Source organism: Budorcas taxicolor, chromosome 5 (assembly GCF_023091745.1).
Source record: "Budorcas taxicolor isolate Tak-1 chromosome 5, Takin1.1, whole genome shotgun sequence".
Classification (NCBI taxonomy): domain Eukaryota; kingdom Metazoa; phylum Chordata; class Mammalia; order Artiodactyla; family Bovidae; genus Budorcas; species Budorcas taxicolor.
The window spans coordinates 6580933-6606403 of record NC_068914.1 but is presented as its reverse complement, the minus strand read 5'-3'; the positions used below and the strand labels follow the sequence as shown (position 1 = coordinate 6606403).

The following is a 25471-nucleotide window of genomic DNA, read 5'->3' as shown; positions in this document are numbered from 1 at the left end:
TCCAACTCTCACATCCATACATGACTACTGGAAAAACCATAGCCTTGACTAGGTGACTTATCTGATCATAAATTTAAGGATATTTAAATGTATGTTCTCTAATACCAAATTCCAGAACTAAAGTAGTCAGTTTGTTTAGAAATATCCACTGAAGGAAGAAAAGTTTGTGTGCACAGCAGGTAGAAAACAGCATCAGGTGGAAAGGACAGCACCAGTGTTTCCATTACTGGGAAATACTTCATGCAGTGAGGGCAGGACACAGATTTTATTTTTAGAATTTAATGTTAGGAACTTCCTGGGTGGTCCAGTGGTTAAAAATCCACCTTGCAATGCAGAGGACAGGGGTTAATCCCTGGTAGGGGAACTAAGATCCCACATGCCGAGGAGCAGCTAAGCCTGTGTGCTGTAGAGCCTGGCCGAGTGATACAGTTAAGAAGTCTGTGTGCTGCAATGAAAGATCCCATGTGCCACAGCTAAGACCACAACTATACAGCCAAATAAATAAAGGTTTTTTTTTCTTTTTTTTTTTTTAAAGAATTTAATGTGAGGTAGTGAGACATGCATGATCTTGCTAACTTTCTAAGAAGCAGCTTGATTAAATCTGTCTTTTAGAAGAAATTAATCAGCTTCCATTAAGAGATAATAAGAGATGATAAAAGTTGCTCCTCTTTTAGTTTGTCTTAGCAGAGTGCTAATTTATTAGGGTTTCATTTGTTGGAACATTCTAGCTTTTCTTTTTCTTAGGTAATTACAAAAACATTTTTCCAGATGTTTTGGTAAATTCCTTTTTTAAAAATGTCATATGTAACTAAAATTTTTTTCCTAGAGAATGTCTCTTTAGTATTATGCTTGGAAGCTTCTTTTGGAAAATGACATTGACATTCCTGACATAGCAGAAAATAATACCTAGTCCTGAAATTTCACAACAAATGTAGCTACCCTGATGATTCAGAGCAGTAAGTGCCAGTGACCTTCAGCCAAAGCCCACCTGTTATATACCTGTGAAACAAGGTGGGTGGATTACTTCTTGTGGCCAGGAAGAACACATGTCATGAAGAATGATCTCAAGCATGTGCCAGAAAGAATCTTTTACAATATTTCAGCTTTTCTTGGATGGTTTGAGGGAAGATCTAAGGAAGCAGGAGTTTGCTGAGATTAAATACTAACAGAAGGTAGAAAAGTCTAGAGTATTTCCTGTAGGACACAGTACAACCTTGCTTTTATCTGTACTTAGGCATGATTATGAAGTGACCTTATTTTGTTTCATGTTACCATGGTCCTGGGATAACTGTGGTACTTTGTGAGATTATGAGATCACTGAGCACCACAGGCTGCTTGTTATCTTTCTCAGAAGGATTATCTGGGCTTGGATTAAATAAAAATTTACCAAGCAGATGAAATTTATTCTACTGTTAAAACTCTGTAACTTGTGGATTGTTACCTCTCTGTTTTTAAAAATCAGTTACTGTACTTTGCCATGTTTTAGAGTAGTAAAGATTACATTTAGAACATTATGAGGAAGAGAGAAATTTGGAGAATTACACTTGGATGGAATTATGGAGAGACTTAGGTATTAAACTGAAAACATTCAACTTAATTCTGTATTGGGAAGTTTCTAGCAGGGACCAAACTTACTATATTTTGCTATAGGAAGAGTAATATGAGAGGAGAAGGTGAACATCTTGAGGCAGGGGCTGTGTCTCATTCCTTCCTGTGTGCTTAGTGTCTTAGCGCAGGGCCCAGAAGGACTGAATCAGTCCCAGTGAGAACATAATGAAGGCAAGGAAAACTTGTTAGAAATTATTATAATAGCCCAGGCATGAGGAGATGAGGGCTAACTTATGATTTTTGATCTCTCATGGAATGGAGAGAAGATCACTGAGGCAGAATCTGTTGTCTTGATAGGTGATTAGATGAAAAAGGTGTGAAGAATGAAAAGAAGATGACTGTAAGTTATCAAATGTGGATGACAGGGTAGATGGCATGTCAGTTAAGAAAATGGGAGAAAAAATGAGAGAAAAAATTTTGTTAGGGAAGAAAGACTGCTAAAGGTTTTATTATTTAATCACTTGAACTTGGATTCTGGCAGGACAGAAGGGTAGAGGAATTTGAATATGTAGGATCAGAACTTGAAAGGTGCCAGAGAAATTAAGATACAGGTATAGATTCAAAATGGGGCAGGTTGTGTGTGTGTGGCGGGGCAGTGTGTGCATGAGTGTATGGAAGACATTTCTTCTACAAGAAAGCTCAGCGCTTCAGTGCCAAGTGCCCAGACCCCTTCTGAAGCAAGGAAGACCATTCCAGAAGACTTCCTAAGCTCTCCCAGGAGAGGGAGACCCAAGCAAACTAATCTTCATGAATCAGAACTCTTCAGTGTTAGAATGAAAAGTCCGCCATCCTCTAAGCTCACGGTGACTCATCTGTCCTCATCTCTGCTTCAAAAAAAGCAGCTGCTGAGGAAAGCGTGGCAGGTGTTCTGAAGTATCTGGCCCACAGTTCCTTATCTTGTTCCACAGGGTTAGAGCTCACGGAAGAATGTTTCTTACTTGGTCTCTTCAGGCTTTATCTTGAGAGAAATGAAATTTTCTCTCAAACCCCGAGTCCAGATGCTCTTTGTTTTTTATGTTTCCCTATTCCTGTGTTCTTGTTTATGTGTGTGTGTGTGTGTGTGTGTGTGTGTGTTGTCCCACCAGTTTAAAGTGTAACTTGAGTGTTACGCATATGGTTAAGCTGTACGTCAGATAGCCTATGTTTTCCTACAAGTACTTTATTTTTTCACTTGGATGTAATATATTCATATGCATTCCTACTGGTTTTTGTTTTTATACATGTCTACTCTGATTTCTCTGGAGAAGGCAATGGTACCCCACTCCAGTACTCTTGCCTGGAAAATCCCATGGACGGGGGAGCCTGGTAGGCTGCAGTCCATGGGGTCGCGAACAATCGGACACGACTGAGCGACTTCACATTCACTTTTCACTTTCATGCATTGGAGAAGGAAATGGCAGCCCACTCTGGTGTTCTTGCCTGGAGAATCCCCGGGATTGGGGAGCCTGGTGGGCTGCCATTTATGGGGTCACACAGAGTTGTACATGACTGAAGTGACTTAGCAGCAGCAGCAACTGTGATTTCTCTAGCAGAAAGCATCTCATATCAACCATTTCATCTTAAAAGTCATCAGAAGATTTACAGTAGACTCAGTTGGAGAAGGCAATGGCACCCCACTCCAGTACTCTTGCCTGGAAAATCCCATGGACGGGGGAGCCTGGTAGGCTGCAGTCCATGGGGTCGCGAACAGTCGGACACGACTGAGCAACTTCACTTTCACTTTTCACTTTCATGCATTGGGGAAGGAAATGGCAACCCACTCCAGCGTTCTTGCCTGGAGAATCCCCGGGACGGGGGAGCCTGGTGGGCTGCCGCCTATGGGGTCACACAGAGTCGGACACGACTGAAGTAACTTAGCAGTAGCAGCAGATGAGCAAAAGGCTCTTTCCTGGGCAGAGCTTAACTAAGAAAGCACCAACTAAGAAAGAATTACATGCTTTCATGTCCTCTAGTTAGTGCTCCAATATAAATATAATGTGAACTATGTATATAAATGCTTTAGTATCCAAATTAAAGGAGAAACATGCAAAATTAATTTTAATAAAATATTCTGTTTAACCCAGTAGTACCATTTGAACATGTAATCAAAATAAAGATAATGAGATAGATTGCATTCCAACTTTTGTTTTTGTACTAAGTCTGTGACATCTTGTGTGTATTTTACATTTATAACACGTTTCAATTCAGAAACGTGTGTGCTTGGCCCCACGTAGTTGCTAGCAACCATATTGGACAGGGCCAGCTCTGTATGGAGGTCACTGGGTTTGGCTTTAAACTTGAACGAAGTAACAGGAATTGACCAAAAAAACAAAATAGAAAAAACCATAGATCCATTTATTCATTTATTCAGGGAACTTGGACTAGTTTTTTCTGTATTTCAATCCTAGCACTAAGGTCTTTGGATATTAAATGAAAGGTGTTGCCTGATTTTTGGCTTGTGATACTCATGGAGAGACAGCAAGATGTAAATCTGATGATAGGCCTTGTTTCTGGACCAGAGGAGGGTGGGCGTGTCTTCCGGATATGGGGGCTAGACCTCCTGACCCTCAAACCTGCCTTCCTGCTGCCATGACTTCTGCAGCTTCAGTTCAGGGGTCGTGTATTCCAGCACTCACTGCGAGAACAGACCTATTCATCTGGGAACTTTTTCTTTCTTTGGTAATGCTGTCCTTTTGCTCAGAATTAAGTTTCCCACCCTTTGCTTATTAAATCATACATCCTCTAAGTTTCTAAGTTAAAGTCTTCTCTACAAATTCTAGAAACACATCCAGTAGACGTGGAATCACGGGGAGCCGGCACACGCTGTTTCTGAGTGCTGTGGCTTGGAGCTGCTCACATATCTGCTGTCTCTGAACTTGGCTGGTCTCATTTAGTTAGTCATATTTTATAGCTATTTTAGTTTTTTTTAACTACTGAAAGGAATATATAACTTTCTTACCTATAACTTGTATATATGTTTTATATACCTATATATACTTATATATATGATTTATATAACTGTCTTATATGTAACTGAAAGGAATATATAACTTTGTGGAAATTAGTTCATAGAGTTGAGAAGGTCCTTAAACATATTTCCCTTCTCTCCCCAAGAAAATATGATCCTATCAATATAATAAGCATTTCAAATAATTCTCCGCTATGTTATCTACAGTGTGTTGCTTTTACTTCTCTATTTATGCTTTTAATTTTTATTTTAAATTCTTATAAATTCATAGGAAGTTGCAAAAATAGATCTTTCTTTCACCCAGTATCTCACAGTAGTTACATTTTATATAACTGTAGTAGAGTATCAGAACCAGGAAGTTGACATTTAGAGTATGTACTATTGCATTTTATCACTTGCGTAGATTCCTACAATGACTGCCATATTTAAGGCACGGAATTATTGCACCACTACAAAGTTCTCCCTTGTGTGCTGCCTTTTAATAGTCATAGCCACTTCTTGCCCTTCCTAACCCCTGAAAACCACAGTGTTTTCCATATCTCTAATCTTGTCATTTCAAGAATTTTCTATAAATGGTATTATATAGTGTGTGAGCTTTTGAGACTGACTTATGTCAACAAGCATAATACCCTGGAGACCCATCCAGGTAGTTGTGTCTATCAGTAATTTGCTCTTTATTGCCAATTCCATAGTAGGGATGTTCCAGTTTGTTTAACCATTCATCTATTGATAGACATTTTGGTAGTTCCCAGTTTTTCACTATTACAGATAAAGCGAATATTTCTGTTGATGTAAAATTTTTCATTTCTCTAGGATAAATGCCCAATAGTGTGATTTCTGAGCAATATTGTATCTGTATATTTAGTTTGCAAAGGAAGTGGCCAACTGTTTATCAGAGCGTCTGTGCTGTTTTAGATTCTCATCAGTATTGTATGAGTGATCTGGTTTCTCTATCCTCATTAGCATTTAGTGTTGGTATTACTTTAATTTTAGCCATTCAAGTGGGAATGTAGTTGATATCTCATTGTGATTTTAATTTATATTTTCCTAATGGCTAATAGTGTTTGTCTTTTTGTGTGGTTATTAGCCATCATCACTGAAGTGTCTCTTCAGATCTTTTATATAGTTTTTTTAATTGGATTTCTAATTGGATTGGATTTTTCTACTATTAAATATATACATGTTTTATATTCTTGATATGAGTCCTTTTTCAGGTATGTGGCTTGCGAGTTTTTACCCTCAATAGCTTGTTTTTTCATCCTATTGACAGTCTTTAATAGAGCATAAAATTTTAATTTTGATGAAGTTCAACTTATTAGTGTGTTTTTCTTTTACACATTGTGCTCTTTGTGTTATGTATAAACTCTTCTCGATGCCCAAGACACTGAAATTTTTTTCTTATAAAATGTTAAAATATTTATAGTCTAATATTTTATATTTAAATTGATCTATTTGAGCTAATTTTTTGGTAGAATATGAGATTTAGATCAAGGTGCAGTATTTTTCTACGAATATCTAGTTGCTTTGCACCATATGTTTAAAGACTCTCCTTGTTGAACTGCTGTTGTGCCATTGTCAAAAATCAGTTGACTGTGCTTCTGTGTATCTGCTTCTGGGTTCTCTGTTCCACTGATCTGTGTGCTTGCTCCTTCGCCAATACCATATTTTCTTGATTGCTATAACTGTATTTGCTGTTGTTCAGTCGCTCAGTTTTGTCCGACTCGTTGCAACCCCAAGGACTGCAGCACATCAAGCTTCCCTGTCCTTCACCATATCCCAGAACTTGCTCAGACTCACGTCCATTGAATCAGTGATGCCATCCAACCATCTCGTCCTCTGTCATGCCTTCTCCTCCTCCCTTCAATCTTGCCCAGCATCAGGGTCTTTTCCAATGAGTCAGTTCTTCACATCAGGTGGCCAAAGTATTGGAGTTTTAGCTTCAGCCTCAGTCCTTCCAATGAAGGACTCATTTCCTTTAGGATGGACTGGTTGGATCTCCTTACTCTCTAAGGGACTCTCAAGAGTCTACTTCAACCACAGTTCAAAAGCATCAATTCTTCAACACTCACCCTTCTTTATGGCCTAAGTCTCACACTGTGGGCTTCCCTGGTGGCTCAGCTGGTAAAGAATCTGCCTACAATGCAGGAGACCTGGGTTTGATCCCTGGGTTGGGAAAATCCCTTGGAAAAGGGAAAGGCTACTCACTCCAATATTTTGGCTTGGACAATTCCATGGACTCTATAGTCCATGGGCTTGCAAAGAGTCAGACATGACTGAGCGCTTTCACTCTCACACTGTGTGATAAGTCTTAAATTGAATACAGTGATTCATCCTACTTTATTATTATTAGTTTTAAAAAATGTTGCCTTTTGATGTAATTTTAGAATAAGATTGTCTATCTCTGAAAAAACAAATCTTGGCCAGGATTTTGAAGGAAATGTGTTAATACCTAAATATCATTTTGGAGAGAAGTAACATCTTTAATATGTTGAGTCTTCCAATCCATAACTAAAATATATCTCTCCATTAGTTTAAGACTTATTTTGATTTCTTTCATCAGCATTTTAGTTTTCAGAATACAAGTCCCTATATATGTTCTTAGATTTATTATTTCATTTTTGAGTGATCATAGATGATATTATTATATTTTAAATTCCAGTTTCCATGTGTTCACTGTTGGTGTTTAGAAGCACAATTGATTTTTGTGTATTTATCCTGTATGCTGTGAACTTACTGAACTCACTTATTATTTCTGGGAGTTTTTCTTTAGATTGGGATTTTCTTTGTAGACCATCATGCCATCTACAAATAGGGGTGCTTTTCTTTCTTTTTGATCTACATATCTTTATTTCTTTTTCTTGCATTATGCCACTGGCTAGAACTTCCAGTACTACGTTGAATAAGAATGGTGAGAGTGGGCATTCTTGCTTTGTTCTTGATCTAAGAAGGGGAGCACTCAGTCTTTCACTACTAAGTAAATTTTAGCTGTAGGTGTATCATGGTGGGAAGGCTGAGGAAATTTTCCTCTATTCCTGGTTTGCTGAGAGGTTTAATCATGAAATGTGTGCTGAATTTTGTTAAATGCTTTTGCTCTACTAGTATCATATGAGCATATGATTTTTGCACTTTAGCCTGTTGATTGCACTGACTGATTTTTGAATAGTGGATCAGTCTGGGTAACCTAAATCTTACCTTGGTCATGGTGTAAAATTCTTTTATGTACACTATTTCTCAATTATATACACTAGTCTTTTGTTAAAGATAGTTTACATCTATATTCATGACAGATAATGGTCTGTATTTTTTTCTTTTTTTGATGCTATTTTTGTCTGGTTTTGTGTTATTAGGTAATTCTGTCCTTATAAATGAGTTGGAAAGCATTCTTTCTTCTACTTTCTGGAAGAGATTGTGTAGAATTATTGTTAATTCTTTGAAATATTTGATAGCATTTGTCAGTGAAACCATCTGGGCTGGACAGTTTCTTATTTGGCAGTTTTTAAATTGTTATAGACCTATTCAAATGATTTCTTTCATCTCAGATGAGTTTTGATAGTTGGTGATTTTGAGGAATTAGTCCATTTCTTCTCAAATTTATGATGAAAAAGTTGTTCATAGTATTCGCTTGTCTTTTTCATGGCTGGGAGACCTATATTGATATCTCACCTGATTTTGTTAATTTGTGTCTTCTCTGCTTTTCTTTGTCAGCCTTTGGTGTGTTGATTTTATTGACTTTCTTGTTCTCTTAATTTTCTTTGTTCAGTTTCAGTACTTTCTATTCTTTGTTGTATTCTTCTTTCCACCTCCTTTTGGTTTATTTTGATCTTCACCCCCTCCCAAGATTCTTCAGGTATGAAGTTTTAGCTTATTGATTTGACATTTATTTTTTCTGTTTGTTTTTTTCTGCAGCTTTTGAAATTTTGTCACTGTGTTAGCTGTGTGTTTTGCCAAAAGTTTTCACTTCTGTCTCAAAGGATTTATTAACAAAATAAGCCACTCGTTATATACAGATACATAATATAAATATTTATTAGAGAGTTATCTAGCTTACTTTCAAAGGAATGATGCTAAAGCTGAAACTCCAGTACTTTGGCCACCTCATGCGAAGAGTTGACTCATTGGAAAAGACTTTGGTGCTGGGAGGGATTGGGGCAGGAGAAGAAGGGGACAACCAAGGATGAGATGGCTGGATGGCATCACGGACTCGATGGACGTGAGTCTGAGTGAACTCCGGGAGTTGGTGATGGACAGGGAGGCCTGGCGTGCTGCGATTCATGGGGTCGCAAAGAGTCGGACACGATTGAGCAACTGAACTGAACTGAACTGAATGTTAAAAGAGGTATAGAAACAGCAGAGGATACATCACCGAATTGGGTTTTGACCAACATCCAGACTCAAACAGTGCTGTGAAGTCCTGTGTCACGGCACATTTGGAGTCCCATTTGGGAAAAGGTCCCAGGCAACACGTCTGCTCTGTGGGTGAGACTTAAGATTGCAGTTCAGGGTTCCTGTTTATAATCCCAGGGTGCAAACTTATATCATCATCCATCAATCTGTGACCAAATTGGAGCTCTCATTTCATATTAATGCTGTTTTGTTGCGTAGAACTTGCAATGTAGTTAAGCCTGGGGCTTGGTTGGCCAGGCCCCCTCCAGGGGCTCAAGAATCTCAAGATTTCTCCCCCATCTTAACTGTGGTGCTGTAAGTCTTCACTCACAGCGGGCAGTCACCCACAGTCACTCCCAGTCAGGGCAGAGTCCAGGCAGGTCAGAAGCAGGGTCAGAGGCCTGCTCTGCTCTGTCTCTGAAGCCCAAGCAAGACTGTTCATTTGATTTCCCTACCACTGAGTCCTGCAGCCTCTGATATTGTGTCCCCTGCTTTAGCTGTGTTCTACAGCTTTCGATAATATGTATTTACTTTTGTATTCATATGTGTGTTTTTTTTTTTAATTTTCCTTGAGAGGACCTATTTGACCCATGAATTACATTGTTTAGTATCTGAGTGTTTGGAAATTTTCCTGTCATCTTTCTGTTACTGATTTCTCCTTTGATTCCTTTATGCTCAGAGAACACATTCTGTGTAATTTCAGTTCTTTTAGGTTTGTTGTGGTTTATTTCATGGCCTAGGCTATGGTCTGTTTTGGTAAATGTCCTGTGGACTCTTGAAAATAATTTGTATTTTGTTGTTAGATGGAGCATTCTACAGATGTTGAGTAGACCCTGTTTGCTGACGGGGTCCTTGAGTTCTTCCACATCCTTGCTGATTTTATTGTCTGGTGGTTTTCTCGGCTGCTGAGAGAGAAGTGTGGGACTCTCCGTCTGTAATTTGGAATTTGGTCTTTCTCATTTCAGTTGTGTCAGTTTTGTTCCATGCACAGTTGGTGTGTACACATTTAGGCTTGTTTTGTCTTCTTGGTGGATTGATTCTTTAATCATTTCATAAGGTCCCTCTGTATTTGGTAATTTGCTCTGAATCCTCCTTTATCTGATATTAATATAGCCACTCTTGCTTTTTTTTAAAATATTTTTGCCTGGTATATACTTTTACTATTTTACTTTAAAATACTTACACTTTTATATATAAGGTGGATTTCCTGTATGCAGCATATAGTTGGGTCATGATTCTTTTTAATCCATTCTGCCAGTCTGTCTTTCCATTTGTGTCTGAGCACCCTTTACATTAATGGAATTATTGATAACGTTAGGGCTTAAGTCTACCATTTCTTTGGCTTCATCTTTTTTCCTCTCTTTTATTTTCCATTTTCTTGCCTTTCTCTGTGTTATTTTTAGTTCTTTTAGAATGCCATTTTGACTTATATGTAGTGTTTTGAGTGTATCTCCTTATAGAGAAATATTATGGTTGTTCTTGGTATTATGTTATATATATATAACTTTGTGTGGTATATTTACTAAGCATAGAAATCTTACTTTCATTAGGTCTCTTCTTCCCATTTATAATATACATATTTTAAATATTTCCTGTACTTAAGAACTTGCTAACTGAAAGGACCACAAACTGTACAGAGGCAAAAAGACAGTTTATTGGGGAGGGGGACGGTCTTCAGAGTTGCAGTTTGGTGGTCACAGATTTCTAGAGGAAATGAGAATATTATCCCACTGGAGAAAAATGGGCAGAGGTTTTCATAGGAAAAAGATGGAAGTTAATGAAAAGTTACTTACTGAGAGTTTGTACTGGAAGTTAAAATTATTCTATACATACAATAGGGTTATGGAACGCATCTCATTCATTATGAGGGAAAAGTATGTTTTCTTTAGTTCAGAAGATGACCCGTTCTCAGTGTTATTCTTCTCTTTTAGCAACTATTCGGCAGTTTTAATTTAGGATCTGCAGCAGGAATCTAGCATGTGCAGGAAACATAGATTAGAGGTCCTCAGGTCACATCGCCATCAAACCTGACAGCTCATTTCACAAACTCCATAAGACATTGGTAGTAGAGCCCGTGAGGGTGGGAGCCTGGGTTTCCCCGTTGGTCCCTTCTAGTGGGGACAGGCGTGCTAGAGCCACTGTGTGTCCCGTGGTGCTTCGCAGTTTATTGTGCACAAGTGTGTATTGCCAGGCCACCTCTTTCCTGCTCCTTTGGCAGGGTGCAGCTTTTCCTTGAGACTTTGGTGATTTTGTTTATGTGTGTGCCCATCAGCATTTCCAGTTGCTGGCTTCTTCATCACCTATTCTGGGATCCATTTGCGGGGGGCGGGGGGGAACCAGGGAATTTTCTATGATGTTTTTGTTTTTTGGAGAGTTGAATTTCCAGGACCCTAGCTTGTCTGTCTTCTCAACTATACCTTTTTCTTTGTTTTAGATTTAATGTCTAGAATTTTTAGCTGTACTTTGCAGAAGAAAAAGGAGAGTGTGTATCTGTTACATCTTGTGTGGAACTAGAATTCTATCTTCTATTAAATGTTAATCATAGTATATTACTTTGATTCTGTGAAAGTCAAGAAGATATAGTTGACACCAAGAAAAGTAAGTAAGCTATTATTATCAGGGTGGTTACCTTTAATAGAAGAATAAGGAAAATACTCAAATCAACATAATGAAAAGAGAAAGAAAAATTCTGTGAGACAAGTATCCACCAAGAGATATGGATGCTTATAAACAAAATGATCGTAATTTATTTAGGTAGGATCAGAAAAAGCTTTTACAAAATGGTTTCAAATGGATTGGGAAGGCTGGATAGGATTATGACAGCTAGGGTTTTGGAAGTGAAAGGAAGCATTTTTAAGTGGCAAAAATAGAACAAGTAATGTTCTTTGCCTTTTTAGGTAGAAAGTCAAATGTTTGACAGCTATTCAGTCAACTTAATAGAGGAGTGCCCCTTGGCAGTCACAGGCAGAACTGTTTTTATGTATTATTCACAAGATTCTGTCTTTCTTCTCCTCATGCTCAGGTCCATCCCAGAGATCATGATTTGTTGGTCTTGGGGGAATTAAGAATGGGTATCATTGTGTTTGTTTTTTTAAGAGAGACAATTAAAACAAAGTTGATTGTTTAAGTGCTATATAAATAGAGTTAAAGAATCACAATGATTGTGGAGTGAGGATATGCAGCAACTGAATCATAACAACTAAAAGTGAGAAGTTCGTTTAGGCAGTTATAACAGAATACCATAGACTGACTGGCTTATAAACAATAGAAATTTATTTCTTACAGTTTTGGAGGCTGGTAGTTCCAAGATCAAGGTACCTGCCTGCTTCCAGATCGTGGACAGTTGTCTTTTCCCTGTGTCCTCACATGGGGAAGGGACGAGGGAGTTCTCTGTGATTTCTTTCACAGGGTGCTAATCTGGCTCATGAGGGTTCCACCCCCGTGACCTAATCACCACCCAAAGGCCCACCTCCAAACCATCACACTGGGGCAATAGGTTTCAGCATGTGAAACTTGGGAGTAGGGACGCAAATTCCAGCCCTGCATCTTACAAATGAAAGCTGAGATTTAGCGATCAATGGCTTTCTCAAGGTTTCAGGGCTCCTAGAAGATACGGGGGAAAACACAGTTCCCTGATTCCCAGTGGATACTATTTCCATAAACCTCCAGAGAGAACTTCTTTGAGAGGGAATCTCTTGACTGCTGGTTTAGCTTGTGTACAAAATCCTTACCTGAAAGTTTCTTTAGCCAGTGCAGTGAGTAGAAACTGACTCTGCTGAAACCCACAGGGAGGAAGGGCATGCTCCTTCTTGGCTGTGGACTTGCTTTGTGTAGATGTTTTGGGTCAGAACATCTCTTAAGCAGCAAAATGGAGTTCTCGAGTAACATCTATGGAGAGCGCCTGAGGTCATCACCCTATTAAATATTTTCTGATCTATTTCTAAAAATATCCATTGCTAAATTAGTGGAGAAATTACAATAACTTCAAAAGACAGGATCTCTATTTACTAGGATACTCTAAAGATTGTTAATTGTATTAGTTTCTTATGGCTGTTTGTTACCTTAATCAACATAGAAAATGATTTTCTCTTTTGGTTTTTGCTTTATGGTGAGCAGTGTAGAATTACAGATTTAAATAAGTGTTCGATCATACTGAACCATAGCCAAGGAATGCTGGTATAGGGGTGGAAATAAGTTTTCTATTTGGACCTGAATGTTCCTGAAATCTCTAAACATCAGTAAAATACACTTGCAATACTTTAGTACTTCCTTTTCATATCAGATTAATTGGTGTGAAGAATTATGCACACTTTCTTTTTGCAAATTGAGCCAGTGGTGTTTACGGGCTCATTTTCCTTGATGCTATCATGAGTGTTTCTATAGTTTAAATGTGTCTCATCAGTGAGGAGGCAAGAAACAGAGAGACATGAGACCCAATCTGGTTCTATTTGTGTGAACAAATTCCCTCTAGAAGACCCAGTTTTACCTGGAACGTGAGGAAATTGAAGTAAATGACATTTCAGTTGTATTCCAGTTCATAAGCTGATAAAAATAAGAAAAGCTAAGAAGCCACAAGTTTTTAAAATTGCAGGTCTGCATGTGTGGCCCGTGGCCTGTCTGTCACGTTCTTGGTACAGTGCTCACTCTTACAACTTCCTGAGTCTTTTGAGCGCTCTGGTGGTTCCACTGTCTTCACTAATGTTCTTTATTTTTCTTGCTAATCCTTTGAAAACCTAGGATTTAAAAAAGAAATAAGTTTTTGAATGGTAATTTTTAATTGCCTGATTTACTATTGATGCAATTTCTGTGTGTTTATCCCCTAAAGTCTGTCTTCCCTTTTAAGTGCTTTCATTTTTGCAAAAAAACTGTAATGTACTACTTTAAAAAGAGATATATAAGCTGATAAATGTTTACCAAAAAAATATATTACTTCATATGCATTAACCATAAATGTTAGAGGAAATAATTTTTTCTTCATATATGAAAAATAACTAGGTTTGGATTAAGATATAATTTTAGTAATTTGGGCTACCTGTATTTAAAAAAATGGAATCCGTCTTTTCATTAACACTGTTGTTGTTTTTTTAAAAGTATGACTGTGGTGTCTCAATGTTTTGGTTCCCTTTTTTATTATGCCTCCCACCCCCGTCTCTCTCTGCACAGGGTGGGTGTTCTGCTCCCTCCTTCTCTCCTTGGCAGGGCTCCTTCCAAGGGATCCCACGGACTGTCCCGCCGCACCGCAGACAGAGTGAGTCTGTGTCTCTCACTCCTACCCTGCTCTGCTTCCCGTTCACGTGTCCCCTTTCTGCATGACCGTCCCTCCCCAGCACCTCCTCTCTGTCCAGAGCGATCTGCAGGCACACGCTAAACCAGCACTCCCTGGGCTCTCCTCTCTTAATTAACATTTCCTACATCTGCATGTGAACAGACTTTTCCACATAGAGCCTCAGGAAAGCTGTCTGAATTTAATGTCGTTCTAATGCCTTTTAAACCTGTTGCCAGTGGCGCTATACCTACCGACATGCATCTGTCTTTAATGTATTTTCTCTTTTCATGACCTTGAGATAATATGAATAAAGCTTGTTTTTTAAATATAGTCATGTTAAACATGTACACTCTAAATGCAGTGGTATAATGGACAGATGCATATTGTTTAGGGAGCAGGCTTACTAGACCATTGCACATTTCTTTAAATATTTCCTAATCAAAAGGCTTTGATTGCGTTTCACTGTTTTCTAATACAGAAATCTTTTAAGTCATTTAAAGGGTGTTTTTAAATAACTAATATGTCTTTATAATTTATCAGCCGCTTTACAGTACAGAAGAAATGACTTTCGAATATGCATGGTTTACTAACGTTTCTAATGATTTAGTAATTGTTTGACTTAAAAAAAAATCTTTGTTTATATTGAATTTGCTTTCCAAAACAGTGTTTATTTGTGTTATATACTTACCTGGTAAGTTGATAATATTTTATCTTTTTTGAAAAGTCACCAAGAAAAGCTAATATTAATGAAAAATATATTTAAATATTGTCAGTCACAGTCACTTTTATGGTTTCTCCATGGATTTGCCCTAATTTTTAATTCATATCAATTTTTTCATAAATTATCCTTACCTAAATAATGTGAAGTATCAAAGATCTAAAAGGGGGGAATTTTAAGCAGTTAAAATTTTTTAATGTGATTTATTCAAATAAAATTTTATTTCTTGAATTAGCCAATAGGAAGTATCAACATGAATTTGAGACAAGGCTTGAAATGTATGTTTTGGGCATTATGCCTTTCCTTCCCTTTTGCACTTTTTAAGGAATAATGGGATGGAGTTTGCATAGGCTTTCATATCAAGCTATTTAGCAGCAAGGTAATTTGTTCAAAGCATTCCTCCCTTCTCCTCCTTTCCCATCTCCCACCACCTTTGTAAATACTCCTTTTTACTTCCCTTGCTTCAATTAAGTTGCTTTCTTTTCTCCTGTAAAGATTGCTAGCACACAAAGAATTATACTAAATTGCTAGTGAACTAATCTGAATTTCAAAGGGCAGTTTTAATAATGTATTCTTAGGCAGTAGCCGCTATACTCCATGGTTGGCAGGTTTACTCAGAAGGACGCACCTACCTTGCATTTTCTGAAGCCCCCTCTTAGTCCCCATTCTTTTACCCACTGTTTTTCTCTTCTATTCTCCTTCCTCTTGTCTAGATGCAGTATGTAATTGGAGTTTGCAGTTAACTCTTCAGTATTACAGAGAGTTGTAGATTTATTTTTTAAAACAGATTTCCCAAAGCACCCATTTCACCAGTTTCTTATCTGCATACCTTTAGAGATTTCTTGTTCCTCACCTGAGTCATTGGCCATCCATTTCCAAATGCTTCTTTCTCCTTTGGATTTAGAGCTAATTTTTAAATTTCTAACTGTGAAGCAACACTGTTCTTCCATACTACTATCAAGATTTGTCTTTCTAGCTTTTCTGTAGATCAAACCTCCTTTCTCTGCATCTCCAAGTTAGCAAAAAGAAAGTTTGGTTCTCCAGCATTTGAATGTGTTGGCCTCAATATACATTGAGTCTTTCTGTTGATCATTTGAGACCTTTAGGATTCTGTGGAAAGTGATAGAGGACTTGTTCACAGCCTTTTGACGGCTCTTCTTGAGCTTTGAAGGTTCCTTTAAAGGAAATATGTATCAACTACTACATTATTTGAATTTACCCTGAGAACAGCTGATGGGAATATAAAAATAATAAGTATAAAATAATAATATTATTATTATGTACTGACAAAATAATAGAGGAGAAGGTTGTGAAACAATGGATAAATCCGGTGGTTTTCCAGAGAGTTTGGGAATAGGTCTCCCCTTTTCCTACACTAAACTGCTCATGTAGTCAGTGATACAGTACAGTATTTGTCTCCACATTTAATCAGTATGTAGCTTCCAGCGCTGATTTTTGGAGAGGTTAATTCTGTAAGTGATGGCATGTAGTTAGTTGAGAGAGTTCTCCTACATTATTGTATTTCAGTAGTAAGTTCTTTCTGATGCCCTCCTGAACATCAGCTTAAGCAAACTGCCTTTTTTGGTAAATGCAGAAGCCAGGTAAGCTTGGCTGATTAGTTTTCAGTAAGATAGTCTGTGTTTGGTTTTGTATTTTAAAATGTGTAAGAGCGGTGGACCTAACACAGGCATAAGGGTTAGCTTGTCATAGATGTCGCAGAGCATGAAATACCTGAGGGTTAGGGGACTGTTTAGCTCTGATAACTCTAGAAAGCTGCAGTGGCTAAGGGTGTTCTTGGTTAATTTAAGAATACCTCCAAAAAAGATAAAGGAGATAAACAGAAGATAAAGGAGATAAACAGAAGATAAAGGAGATAAACAGAAGATAAAGGAGATAAAAGGAAAATCCTGCTCTTTTGTTTGTCTTTTTTTACCCCCTCAGGAAATTTTGACTTATATTTCTTTTCTCAGGTATATTACCAATCTTAACTTGGTTGATGATGCTTGTCTTCCAGTTTCAAATTAACTTTTGTCTAGGTTAGAAAATATCTACATTTAGACATTCCAAGGTCTTCCTGTTGTCAGTAGGCACTTCAGCTTTTATCCAAATTGACTTATCAGCTGGCGTTAGTTTAGTATTTCTAATTTCCAACTGTGTAAAAGTAGAAATGATAGTTTTATGTGTATGTGTATAAAAGTTTATATATATATATGTAAAACCTACTTCACAGTATGAAAATTTAATAAAATAATAACTTTTGGCAAGTAAAAGTCTTAATAGTAATCTTAAATAACTGTTCTTGCCAGAGCATACTGCTTCTAGAAATACTTGACTTTTAAAAAAGTGTATTGAATACAACCTATTTCTTATCATGGCTAAAGAGACTTTTAAAATTTGCTCTTTAACACCTTTCTTGAAAGAATTTAGAAATCTTACTACCTTTAGCTTCCATGTGCAGTAACTTAAATTGGAAGAAAAAAGATACTTTTAAGCAACAGAAGTCATTAATGATGTTTACATATTAAAAGCCCTATTAAGCCCAAAGTTTCTTTTTAAAAAACTTTTATTGAAGTACAGTTGGTTTACAATGTGTGTTTAGTTTCTGCTGTACAACAGAGAGACTCACTTATACATATATATTATTTTATTTTTTTTCATTATGACTTATCACAGGATATTAAATATAGTTCCCTGATCTGTACAGTAGGACCTTGTTGTTTATCCATCTTATATATAATAGTTTGCATCTGCTAATCCCAAACTCCCAATCCAGACCAGTAGTTTCTTGATTTAGTGTTACCTGGCTTGTAAATTTATATAATAATTATAATTAATTATACTCATCAGAATTATGTTAAGAATAAAAATTATATTGTCTTATATTTTTCTCCTCCTCTTATAACCTTCAGTGGTTGTTTTACAAACCTTTTTTGACAACTGACACAAATTCATTTTACATCATAACCCGGTATGTATTTATTGAATGAAACTATACAACCCAATAGATGCATCTGTGTATATTTAAAATTCAGATAAAAGATTCATAAAATATTACTTTCTCTTAGGACATTTGATATGCTCATATTTTCAGTTTTTGTTTTTCTTTTTTCCATATAGTATTATCTGAGCATTTTTCATACAGTAAATATTTCTTGAAAACATCATTTTAATGACTACATGGTAATATGTTATCATGTGATGTGCTTAATTGTTTTCCTATTGTTTGACATTGATACTATTTCCATTTCCCCCTATTAAATAGAGATACTAGAGATATTACTGTAGTGCAGTTTATTCTTGTGTACAGATCAGTGCTAGCACTAAAGGATGGTTGTTAAAGGGCGTGTGCTTTTTAGAATGCTTGATGTGTATTGCTGAACTGACAAACATGTTCATAAGGTATATCTTAACGTGGCTCAATCCGATTGGCTTTACCATGTGACTGTAATCAATTTTATATGTAAAGATAGCATCTCAGTGCTTTAATGAGAAATTAGCTCGGAGAGTGACTTTTCATAAAAATAAAATATTTTTCAGTGAAGTAGAAAAGGGTAGTAACTCAGTAAAAACAGAACAATTTGATTTTACAGCAGGCTATTTTTTTAAAATGTAGTTAATAGAGAATATGTGTCCACTGTGTCCATTTTTGCAGCCAGTTCAAGTGCATATTAGTCATTGGTTAATTGACTAGAAATGTGCATCAAACATGGTCCTGGAAGCTGCCCTGTAAACGTCAGCATGGGTTAGTTTCTTTCTCAACAGCTTGCAGTTATGAGAAACAAAGCCGTTGCTGTTGTCTGTGTAAGCCATTTATAATCCGCAGATTCTGCGGTGGTTTTGTTAGCTGTGTTTGTTGCCTTGTCGTAGTGCCTGCAGCCCCCTACTCTGGATAAGTATACCATGCGTATTGATCACCAGTGGAATTGTCCTATTATGATGTTTAGATTTTTATTTTTTTCCTGAAGTATTATGCATCCCAGAGGTAGATTCTGATGGGTTTTACATCTCAGAGATGTAAACTCATGAAATTTAGGCATCTCATACTGATTATGCCTGTGTGGTAAATGGCTTAAGTCACTATTATTCACCTTGTTAATTTTTAAAAGCTGTTAACTGGTTAACTTAAAAAAGCCATTGAACTCCTTACTTTAAAAAGTGCTTATTTTTAATTTGTATTTATCAGTCAGGTATCTTCCTTAAGTTCTCTTGAGATTTGGGGACATTATTCTAGGGTATAAGACATTCCTGGTCTCCCCAAATCCCTGAAAACTTTGATTGGGTTCATGTGAATTATAGAGCAGAATCCACTGGACCCAGTTATGCTAGGGATCCAGTACTGTCTTCCATCTCTCTAGTGATGTATGGAGCCTTGCTTATAATGTGGAACATCATATTTAAGACATACATGAAGATCAGATTAATCTTTTATTGCCCTTTAATGCAGCAGCAGTAAACTGAGTTGTGTTTGCAATATGCAAGACTCTGAAGTTATTAAAAATAATTTCTACTTCCTTTATAAGGGATTACATGCAGTTAAACCCTTTTAGATCTTTGGAGTATGAATATTAATTGTGTCAAAATTCTTTACAGTATTTTATTTGTGTAAGATTCTTCACGTGATTCCTTTTAAGGGTAAGAAGTTTATATATACACTGTGCTGTGGATAGGAATATTTGTATTAACTTATAAACCACTTCAGCAAGTATAAATCTATTAAGATATTCTTTCATTTTATAGAAATACATTAAACTAATGCCTGAAAAAATACAGCGAAAGCAAATACTGTTGGCTGCTGCCCAGTCATGGCAGTCCCTTGGTGTTGCGTGTGGTCTCTGACACCATTGTCCTGTCTTTTTCTTGTCTCTGCTCTCCCATTATGCTATTGGCAAGGAGTTGAGAAGTTAGTCCATTACTTCTCTGACAAAGCGTGGTACAGTACAATTTCAGATTTTTTCCTACCACCTTCCTCATTGTCACTTTTTTCTCCCCCAGTTTGCATGATGCATGTCAGAGCCTGCATGAAATTACAGGCATGTTATAAGTGGCTCTATTACCATCTTCCTTTTAATGTTTAAAATGTATTCAGTATTGATAATAAAGTTATATGTACCAAGGAAAAATAATATTAGGTAATTCCTGTGTATGTTGTGCGGTGTAGCATTATTATGCTTTAGGACATTTTCTTCTTTCTACCTTACCTAGTTTGACATACTATTATTCCATCAGGACTTGATATTTCTAGCTGCCCTCTTACTGTTGGTGACTTTAGAACATGAATGTTTACAGAAACTGATAGGACTTTTTCCTTATGTTAAAATGCTTGAAATCTTGGAAGTGGTATGAAACAGAGGTGAGAAGTTTTTCTTAGTGATGTGTGCTGATCTGCATTTCCTTGTGTTCAGTGTATTTCCTCCAGTGGATCACTTGGAACCACTTTTTCCTGGAAATACTGCTTCACACTGTGGCTTGAGTTTGGTATCTGAGCATTTTCCTGTGTAGGACAGATCAGCTAAGAAGGCAGTAGGGCATCATCTAAGAGTTAATACCTGAATGTTGGTATTGAATCTGCCTTTTGAGTTTTTAAAATAATCAGCTGGCTATATTGCATATTCTGAGAGTCTGTGAGCTCGTTGGACTTAACTCAGTATACATAGAATAGTGGAGCTTCCCAGGTGGCTCATTGGTACAGAGTCCGCCTGTCAAGCAGGAGACATGGGTTCAGTCTCTGGGTTGGGAAGATCCCCTGGAGGAGGAAATGGCAACCATTCCATTGCTTAGAAAATCCCATGGACAGAGGAGCCTGGCGGGCTGCAGTCCAGGGGGTCGCCGAGTCTGGCGTGACTGGGTGAGTGAGCTCGCGCGCACACAGAAGAGTCAAGCTGCAGTGCTGCATTTTAAATTCTCTGTCAGTCAAATGCTGGCTTTGCTGTTTGCCAAAGTGTATGAATTTGAATAACTACTTAATTTCATTTAACCTCAGTTTACTCATTTACAAAAAGATTATACCTTCCACCTAGGGTTTTATGATAATCCGAGATCATGCATGCTATTTAGAGTTTAGCTGTCTACCACTGGGAAAAAGGGAAACCCTTCTTTTACAGTCTGAAGTATGTTTCTCAAGTATTTGGAATATGTCAGGCATTATATTGATACTGAGTACTGTATGCCTGTTATCATTGTGATTAACAGCAATTCACTAAGGTGTAGGTACTGATGTTATCCTCATTTTACAAGTTATGAAATTCCATCTCAGAGGAGTAAGATAATTTACCCAGTATCTCACTGATAGATTGAGAAGCCAGAACTTAAACCCGGATCAGTATGTCTTCAGAAACTAAGTGGTTCAGTACTGCGTTGCACTGGCTCCTTCATATAGCCACATGTAAATTCTCTCTAAATGTTGAATTGAATTGCCTTGCATTTCCTAGCTTTGGTTTATCTCCAGGAGGGCACTGGAGGATCTGTGTCCTATCAGATATGCCTCCTGTATATGACCAACATTATTAAAATATGTATTTAGATTCTAGAAACCTTGAAATCTGTAACAGCTAGTTTATTATAATACTATTACAGAATTTGCTTTCCCCCCCTCCAGACCTAGCTACTAAAGGGCCATAGCTTGAATTAATCATTTTCATACCTTTTAACAGTCATAAGTGACATTTATTGAGCAATTTTGACATGCACTGGGAGGTTCTATCCTGTGTTTTACATGTTATAGTCATTTTAAATTATTAGAATTAGAAATGGAAAATAGTTGAATGCTTGTTAATATAGTTTCCCTAACACATTTCATCCAGAAATGTCTAGTCTCCAACTAAAAGCACCTCTGGCATAGCTGGTAAGTCACTATTGGGGGTGCAGGTCATATGGGAGGTGCTGTGTTCAAGTTAACATGTAATGAATCCTTCAGGCTGTGCTTCTAAACTTGAATCATTAAGCTGACCCCAAACTTAGAGAACACATTTTTTAAATTATAAAATTTCTTGTCCATTAGTGTTTTTTAAAAAAATTTGTTTAAATTAGTGCTGTATCATTGACCTATGGTAATTTATTACCAAAGAGGCAATTTTGGAATGTACTATTTATTGATAGTTATTTATCCATTTATCCTATAAATGTATATTTAATCCCCATTATGTGGGCTTCCCAGGTGACGCTTGTAAAGAACTGCCTGCCAGTGCAGGAGACACAGTAGACGTGGGTTCTATCCCTGGGTCAGGTAGATCCCCTGGAGGAGGAAATGGCAACCCACTCCAGTACTCTGGCCTGGAGAATCCCATGGACATAGGAGCCTGGCCGGCTGCAATCCAGAGTCGCAGGAAGTTGGATGTAACTGAAGCGACTTGCAAACATGCACGCACATGTGCAAAGTACTGAGGATGCCGACTACAGCAACAAAAAAATACGAGTAAAGCATGGTACATGCTCTAAGGAGCTCATAGACTTTGGTTATCTTTGTAAGCAGCACAGAACAGACTTTTAAGATTACCATTGAAGATGCCTGTCAGCCCCTTGCATAGTTACTTGGTAGTGCGTATTGCTGGCACTTTTGACCTTAACATCTGTAGCCGCTGCATTTGAGAATTCTCAGAATAGTGCGTTGAAGTGTATGTATTCAACTACTGAAGTAAGACTTGAAGTAGCTGAGTCCAGTTACAAGCACTGAGCTCTTCCAGTCTAGGAATGGGTCTCCATTTTTAAACTTCAGTAACCAACTTTTCTATAAATTATAAGGATGGAGTACTAAAGCTCTACTTATTTATGACTACAGGGAGTTTCCTGAAATCCCCCAGGAGTAGGGGGAATTGGTCCTGCCCTCTGAGTCTTGTGGGCTGCTGAGGCTGTGCAATGAAAGGACTGCTGGGCAGCTTACGCAGAGGTCATTTGTTTCTGGATACAGGGTGGTATCCCATCTTTCATCTTCAAGGCCAGAAACCTGGAACTCACCTTAAACTTCTCTGTTTCACCTTCAAAATCTTTTTCAATCCTTCCCCCCCCCCCTTTTTAAACTAATATCCTAATTTAAAACCCATATATTAATAATTCACCTGGGTGTTGGCAGTGGCATACTGTCTGGGTGTTCTGCTTGGCAATCTCATCCCCTTCTGTTACCTTCCTCACTGATTCCACCAGAATGATATTGTAATGACACTGGGTCTTAGGATTCCTCTGCTTAAAATGCCTCAATGTCTCCCATCACCTACTTGTACAGAGTCAAGACTACTCAGCCTGTTTTGAGTTCCTTTATGAGCTGGCCCTTCCCCACACCTTCTCACCAGCACTGTGCTTGCCAGTTCAGTCTAACAATTTGAAGTTGCTGGAACATATCAGCCTTTTTTTGCCTTTGTATTTCACATGCTCTGGCCCTCTACCCTGACTGTTTTTCCCTTCCTGTCTTCTTGGCAAACTCCTGCTCTTCTTAAAACTCAGTTCAGATGTTGGTATTTCTTGGGTACCTTCTGTGACCTCTCTAATCAGGCATATGTTTTGCTTCTACATGTTGTTATCCTTGAGACAGGGTCTCATCTTTTGTTTACCTGACTCTTTCTCGTGAGGCCTTTCAACCACAGGAACGGCATTGTGTTCAGGTTCATATTTTCCTGTACCTACTACAGTGAGTGACATGTCAGACATTTTTAAAAAAGAATCTATGGGAGTGTGTATGTATGTGTGTGCATTTAAAACATCTATAGCAACCATCCCTGTATCATGATAGGACCAATAGGCTTTGCCCCATATACTTTAACTATTTGGGCCATAGAAAGATAACTTTAAAAGTGATATTTTCTTTACCGACTGCCCAAAAGTAATAGAAATTGTATATTTCCCTTGATTTGTATAGAATATAATCATGCAGTGGGCTCCAGAGAAGTGTGTGCAAGGCATGTCAGCCTTAAGAACTTTTCTGTTGTAGGCTTCTGAGCTTTAGTTCAGGTTACAGACAACTTGAAATCTGTTTTACTCTCAGACATCATTCAAAAAAGATGACTATTTTTAATTTTATTAATGGACATTTATTCCTGGGGAGGGTAAATCCATTTTTCACTTATCGGCCATAACGGAGCCATAGTTGATCCCTCAAATGGCAGTGAGACAGAACAAATGAGCTGTGAAAGCCTTTCATTCTGAAACTTTTCAGTAAGAATGCTAAAAGTAACAATATTAGCTTAATACGTTGACCTATTTTTGTGTAAGTGATTAGAATTTCATATCAACTTGGAATATAATCTTCATTCTAAATTGTGTTTATCTGTGGGTAATTTTAATTCTCAATTAAAATTTAGAGTTACAGCACCTGACATTTTTAAATTAATACTTCTTCTAACAAAGTGTTTTGAAGTGGAATAGAGCTTTCCTTTAAAAAAAAAAAACTTTAAAATGGATAATATTCTGAAATTCTTAGTTACTGTCTGAATGTTTTATGGAGATCAAACCAAATGACTATATAGAAATCATTCTGTCAAGCTCTCTTTATATATAAAGTTTTAAATAAGTAATGAATCAAGATAGGAATCTCTTTTCTTCAATAAGCCAGTGCTTTAATAGTCTTCTTTTACCCTGTTTGATTTGGATCTTGTTTAGTGTTTACTGCTTGTACCATGTTTTGTTTACATCATCACTCATATGTGTCTCATAAATTACTTGAATATTACAGCTTGTTTTTTAATTTAAAAAAACCCACATGCTTCTCATATTAAAACATAGTAAGTGCCAGCACAGCCTAATTGGAACATATTAATTCTGGGTGGTGTTTCTAAAATGAATTGTTGCTAATGTTGTTTTTAATTTTAATAGCCTCAAGTACTACAGCCTTCCAGCAGCCTTCCCAGACCCACAGACCACACCCAGGGAAAACTAGTAAAGCCGCAACATACCGAGGCCCACAGTGAGTGCACAGTCCAGGGCACACATCAGGGTGTTGTACCTCCAGATGAAAGCTTTACACACGGCTCGCAACAAGAAAGCAGCAATGGTCTGGAAGACCAGCCTTTTTCATCAAGCCCGGAATTCACTAAGGATGTGGTGAAGAGTACGCCTTCTGAAGCAAACTTGAACACGACCTTGAATGCTCAAGAGCCTTATCATCTGGCAAATAATCAAATCAGTGACATGCAGTTTGTGCCCACTTCTCTTCAGACACTTCCCCAGTCAAGTACAGATGACCAGGCTAAGAAAGTTGGAAGAAATCAGTCTTCTCCAGAGGGCTACACATCTCAGCCCAAGTCCTCGCAGCTTTTTAAGCCACCCATCTTGAATTCTTTGGTATCGCCTCCAGTTCCTGAAACATCTCCAAATAGGACTCCCACTTATAAGAAGTCACCAGTAATCACACAATGTAATTCTGCAAAACTCCAGCCAACATCTAGTCAAACAAATCTTGCAAGTAATCCAAAGCCAAAAGCGTCTAAGCTCCGTCCCCCTTCTGGCTCTTTCAAACAAAAACACGTAAGCAGCCCCCGACTAGAGCCTCAAAACTTCCAGGCCAAGACAAGCATCCCAAGACCACTAATAAGAAGAAAAGAAATCATGCAGACTCCTAGTGACA

The 25471-nt window shown here is 37.6% G+C and overlaps 1 protein-coding gene across 1 annotated transcript in view; it reads left to right on the top strand.

Moving 5' to 3' along the window:
- The window catches only part of CCSER2 (coiled-coil serine rich protein 2), a 122069-nt gene extending 97144 nt beyond the window's left edge, over positions 1–24925 (top strand). The window contains exons 9-10 of the mRNA XM_052640144.1: positions 14102–14186; positions 24721–24925. Of these exons, the coding sequence (XP_052496104.1) occupies positions 14102–14186; positions 24721–24815 (180 nt within the window). The 3' untranslated portion in view covers positions 24816–24925. The remainder of the gene's footprint in view (positions 1–14101; positions 14187–24720) is intronic.
- Positions 24926–25471: the final 546 nt, after the last annotated feature.